The following is a 5,506-nucleotide window of genomic DNA, read 5'->3' on the forward strand; positions in this document are numbered from 1 at the left end:
AGGCTAAGCACAAAATATTTTATTCCAAGACAATATCCCGGTGGGGGAGGGGTCCGTTTCTGCTTCGGCAGCAGCTCCTGCCGCCGCTGCTTTAGCGTTTGCAACATCTGGCCTACAGACCTACTAATTTCGACTCGTGATCTCGTTTGGCGAAACCCGATCTACGTGGTTCAAATACCTTCCAAATTGGGGGCGATTTTACAATCGCGACCAATTAAACCCAGGGAAGAAAAGAAAAAAGAGCAAAGGGGGGGGGGGGGGTGGTGGCAGCAAATCCCCTCCTTCCCTCTCCCCCCGCCCCGGGCTCGCACACACTATCTGTTGCTCTCTCACGGCGGCAGCGGGTGGGGGCGGGCGGCGGGGCCGGGACGGACTCACACTCGCACTCACACTCGCACTCACCCGCACGCCCTTCGCACCATTGTCCCTGCCCGCCCGCCCCGCTTTATCGGGGTGTTTTGTTCGCTCCCCCGGCGCGGGGCTCCGCGCGCCCGCCCGCGCCGCGCCGGAGCGGCACATTCATTATCGGCCGGGGGCTGATTTCAAACCGCTGCCATCGCGGCTCCATTGTTCGCCGAGCGGCCAGGCCCCGCCCCCCTTTGTGTGGCGCGGCGGCGATTGGCCGGCGCCGGGCGGAGGGCTGCCGTCACCGCTCGGGAAGCCCATTCATCTGTGCACTTGGGCGTTGGACTCCGCATCTTATTAGCAACCAGGGAGATTTCTCCATTTTCTCCTTGTCTACAGTACGGCTACAAATCTGGGATTTTTTATTACTTCTTTTTACTAAACTTGGGCTCCTTTTTTTTTTTTTTTTTTGCTCGACTTTTTCCTCCTTTTTTTTCCCCTCCCTCCTGTGCTGCTGCTTTTTGATCTCTTCAACTTTAAATTTTTTAAAAGGAGTGCATTATAATCGGTTCTGTTCTCTCTTCTCTTTTTTTTTCCCCTCTGGTGTGTGTGTGTGTTGCTGCTGCTGCTGGTCGCCCAGTATTTATACCAACCCAACGCTCTTTGTTTCCCCTCCTTTTGGATCTGTTGAGTTTCTTTGTTGAATAAGACAGCATGGGTGCCCAGTTCTCCAAGACCGCTGCAAAGGGCGAAGCCTCCGCCGAGAAACCTGGGGAAGCAGTGGCTGCATCTCCATCCAAGGCGAATGGACAGGTAAAAAAAAAATTAAAAGATATTAAACCTACTGCTTTTTTTAAGCCAACTTCGACGGCCTCTCTTTCGCATCCTGTTTAATTCTTCCTTTGATGCCCCAGTGGCACATTGAATGGAGAATACGGTCGATCCTTTTATCTTTGCAACTCGAGGCAAAGGAATAATTTCCTTTTTTTTTTTTTTTTTTGTAAATGGGCTCGGCTTTGAATGGTTCGTTCCTTTATCTTTCCTGCGGGGGGCGGGGGGGGGGGACGTATTTTTTTCCTTTTTTTTTTTTTTTTTAATCCCTCGTGTATTATGGTGAAGTGTCCCAATGGCTCTTAAACGGAAGGATCTTATATGGCTTGGCTTTTCTGGCCATTTAACCTCCCTCTCCCGAAGACACTCGGTGACTAGCGCGAAACGCCTCTCATGGTAGCAGGATGGCCGTGTGGCAGCGGGGTCCGGAGCCGCCGGGCTGGGGGCTCGGCGGGAGCGCGGCGTTGGTCACCCCCCTCGGGCGGGAGCGCGGGGCAGGGGCTGCGCGGTTCGCTCCGTCCACAGCAGCTCAGCCGGGGCAGCCTCGGGGCACGGCTTTCTGTCGCCCCCCCACACACCCCCCCAACGTGAGCCGGCTGCCGGGCTGGCCGTGCCTCCGCTGCCGCGCGGAGCAGCAGCGTCGTTGCGGGCGGGCACCCCCCGCCGCCCCCGCAGCTGCCGCCCGGGACAGCCAGCCGCTCTCCGGGCGCCTGAAAGATGCAAATGCGGCGCGGGGGGGGGGAGGCGGGGGCGCCTCGCCCCATCGCCCGGGCGGAGAGGGGCAGCGGCGGGCGGGGGTTCGGGGTCGGGAGAGCTTTGTTAGCCTTCCCCGCCCCGCGCCGCCGCCGCGGCTGGACGGGGCGCGCCGGGAGAGGAGGGGGGGTGCGCGGCGCCGCGGCCGCTGAGTGGAGCCGCGGCGCCCTCTGGCGGCCGCTGCTCGGTTCGCCAGCCGCTGGGGGCGCCCGCCGCGGCGAAGGGCGGCGGAGGGCCCGGGGGTTTCAACCGCGGAAGCAGAAAGCGGGCGAGGAAAAGCCGCTGAGGGGGGAGGGCTGCGGCGGCGGCGTCGTCCCGTGTCCCCCCCCCCACCCTCTCGGCACCGCCGGTAACGCCCGTCGCTGTCTTGCAGGAGAACGGCCACGTGAAGGTGAACGGCGACGCCTCCCCCGCGGCGGCGGAGGCGGGCAAGGAGGAGGTGCAGGCCAACGGCAGCGCGCCCGCCGAGGAGACGGGCAAGGAGGAGGCGGCCTCGTCGGAGCCCGCCTCTGAGAAGGAGGCGGCCGAGGCGGAGAGCACCGAGCCGGCCTCCCCGGCGGAGGGCGAGTCCTCCCCAAAGACTGAGGAGGGCGCGACCCCCTCATCCAGCAGCGAGACCCCGAAAAAAAAAAAGAAGCGCTTTTCCTTCAAGAAGTCCTTTAAGCTGAGCGGCTTCTCCTTCAAAAAGAACAAGAAGGAGGCCGGCGAGGGGGCCGAGGGCGAGGGCGCCGCCGCCGCCCCGGCGGAGGGCGGGAAGGAGGAGGCGGCGGCCCCCGAGGCGGCGGGCAGCGAGGAGGGCAAAGCCGCCGCCGAGGAGGCCTGCGCGGCCGCCGCCGGCAGCGCCGAAGCGGCGAAGGAGGAGGCGGGGGACTCGCAGGAGGCCAAATCGGACGAGGCCGCCCCCGAGAAGGCCGCGGGAGAAGAGGCCCCGGCGGCGGCGGCCGAGGAGCAGCAGCCGCAGCAGCAGCAGGCGGAGGGGAAGGCGAAGGCGGCGGAGGAGGCGGCGAGCGCCGGCGCCGCCACGACTGAGGCCGGCAGCGGCGATCAGGAGGCGGCCCCCGCGGAGGAGCCGGCGCCGGCGCGGCAGGAGCCCCCCTCCGAGAGCAGTCCCGAGGGACCCGCCGCCGAGCCGGCGGAGTAAGCGCCGCCACCGCCCCTCGCCGACGGACTTTTCTTCCCCCCTGTTTGTTTGTTGGAGTGGTGCCAGGTACTGGTCTCGGAGAACTTGTCTACAACCAGGGATTGATTTAAAAGATATCTCGTTTCTTTTTTTTCTCTCCCCCCGCAGCTCCCATCTTAAATCGTTGTGTGTTGCCGCCATTCCAACGGGCCGAGGGGGGCCCCCTCCGCCCTCCTCTCCCACCCTCTATATTTTGGGTTGGTTTTTTTTTTTTTTCATCAGTATTAATGTTTTGTTTTGGTTCGGGTTTTTTTGTTTTTTTGTTTTTTTGTTTTTTTTTTATACTTTGCAACTCTCTTCATATTATAAAACTTTTCCTGATCGGTCTATGGACATGCCCATATATGAAGGAGATGGGTGGGTCAATAAGGGATATCAAATGAAGTGACAGGGGCCGCAGTGGGGAACCTGGGGTGCGCAGCCCTTGGCGGGAGTGCGCCCCGTCAGAAATGATGTAAGGGGTTAGTCTTTTTTTTAAAAGAAAGTTATTACGATGTATTTTGTGAGGCAGATGTTCTATAAGGTTTACAACACTACAAGTCTTGATTAAGAAGGAAAGGAAAAAGGAAAAAAAAAATAAAAATCAATACCCAGATAAAGAGATCATAGTCTTAGGAATTCATTTAAACCATAGGAACTTTTCACTTATCTCATGTTAGCTGTATCAGTCAGTGATTAAGTAGAAATACAAGTTGTATAGGCTTTATTGTTTATTGCTGGTTTATGACCTTAATAAAGTGTAATTATGTATTACCAGCAGGGTGTTTTTAACTGTGACTATTGTATAAAAAAACAAATCTTGATATCCAGAAGCACATGAAGTTTGCAACTCTTTCCACCCTGCCCATTTTTGTAAAACTGCAGTCATCTTGGACCTTTTAAACACAAATTTTAAACTCAACCAAGCTGTGATAAGTGGAATGGTTACTGTTTATACTGTGGTATGTTTTTGATTACAGCAGACAATGCTTTCTTTTCCAGTTGTCTTTGAAAATAAAAGAAAACTCTTCAGATGCAATGTTTTTTTTTGTGTAGCATCTTGTCTATCATGTTTTTGTAAATACTGGAGAAGCTTTGACCAATTTGACTTAGAGATGGAATGTAACTTTGCTTACAAAAATTGCTATTAAACTCCTGCTTAAGGTGTTCTAATTTTCTGTGAGCACACTAAAAGCGAAAAATAAATGTGAATAAAATGTATAATTTGGTTGTCTTTCTTTTATGGATACTCCAGTAGCTTAAAGGGACTAGCCAGTATTGCCTAAATTTGTATAAAGTCGTGTGCTGTTAGCACTAGCTTTGAAAACTACCTTCCTAGATCCTGGAACTCTGTAATACTGTGCATCTTTTAGAGAAATTGGGCAGTGCACCAGGTAATTTGTAGGCTTTTCTGGTTCTAAAAAGCAGACTGGATGGCAGTCTGAGCATGTACAGTGTGTGATTCTCCTGTTCAGGCTCCATCTTGCTTTTAAGACCAGAGGTATCCAGTGTATGAGAGTCTTGCCTCTTGAGGAAAATGAGATTTAATTTGAATTGCTTAGGGTGGGGCACTGAATTTTTTATGATGACTTGCTTAAAAATTAAGCTCTTGAATAGATGTCCCACTTACCTCTTGGTATGCTGGTCCTACTTAGGTACCTAGACCATTAGCTTGACAACTTTAGCCTGGAGGGAAAAAGAGGGAATTAACACTGCCATTTTGCTCAAATTAAAAGCAATATTTTCTTTTTTTCCTCAAGTGCTACTCCCAAGTACAGGTGAGTTACAAAACAGTTTTCAAAATTTGTCTATAAAAATAATCACTTGGTGCTTGCCTTTAATTGTTAGGCTCTTTGGCTATTTTCCAGCGTATTGCTCAGGGCATATTATGCCTTAATAAATCAGTGTGTTCATACAAGAAAAGCAGCAGTGGTATTTGGAGGGTGGAAACTGATTCAAGAAAGTGTTGCTTCTAGGTTTATAGGAGAAAGTTTAGTGTTACACTTATTTGCTTCCACCTAAATTTTCAGCAGAAACTCTTTGGAAGCAATTATGATTCATTTTATGAGAAAATGGCACGTTAGCACCTTGTTCCCTAAAGAACAAAGCCTAAACTGAATGAAGTATAGTAGATTTCCTGCTGAATGCGTACTTTTTTTTTTTTTTTTTTTTTAAATTCAGCTGTCTACCATTTTAACTTTGGCTTGTATGTACTCTAGTTGCCCTGGTATTTCTCTATAGCTTTAGAAATGTATTGAAACTATGCTATAATTGCTGAGGGACAAAAATAAATGGATGTAAAACAAGATCCTCCACACCAGTGTCATTCTTGGAGTACATGTGTTTGAAGTCTAGTGCATAACTGCTTTGCTAAGGGGTTTTTATAACATGGCTGTAAAAACCTGTTCTGAGACGCAT

At 52.3% G+C, this 5,506-nt stretch overlaps 1 protein-coding gene across 1 annotated transcript; it reads left to right on the forward strand.

Annotated features, from left to right (window-relative positions):
• The first annotated feature begins 415 nt into the window (after positions 1 to 415).
• MARCKS (myristoylated alanine rich protein kinase C substrate) lies at positions 416 to 4,198 on the forward strand. The gene is made up of 2 exons (XM_080342316.1): positions 416 to 1,158; positions 2,303 to 4,198. Exons 1-2 carry the CDS (start codon positions 1,060 to 1,062, stop codon positions 3,068 to 3,070), a joined length of 867 nt encoding a protein of 288 aa, XP_080198442.1. The 5' UTR covers positions 416 to 1,059; the 3' UTR covers positions 3,071 to 4,198.
• The last annotated feature ends 1,308 nt before the right edge of the window (positions 4,199 to 5,506 follow it).

The sequence above is a fragment of the Nesoenas mayeri genome, assembly GCF_963082525.1.
Source record: "Nesoenas mayeri genome assembly, chromosome: 3".
Classification (NCBI taxonomy): Eukaryota; Metazoa; Chordata; class Aves; order Columbiformes; family Columbidae; genus Nesoenas; species Nesoenas mayeri.

Coding starts and splice junctions, on each gene's coding strand:
- MARCKS (XM_080342316.1), top strand. CDS start 1,060: ATGGGTGCCCAGTTCTCCAAGACCGCTGCAAAGGGCGAAGCCTCCGCC. Junction 1,159..2,302: donor CATCCAAGGCGAATGGACAG/GTAAAAAAAAAA, acceptor GCTGTCTTGCAG/GAGAACGGCCACGTGAAGGT.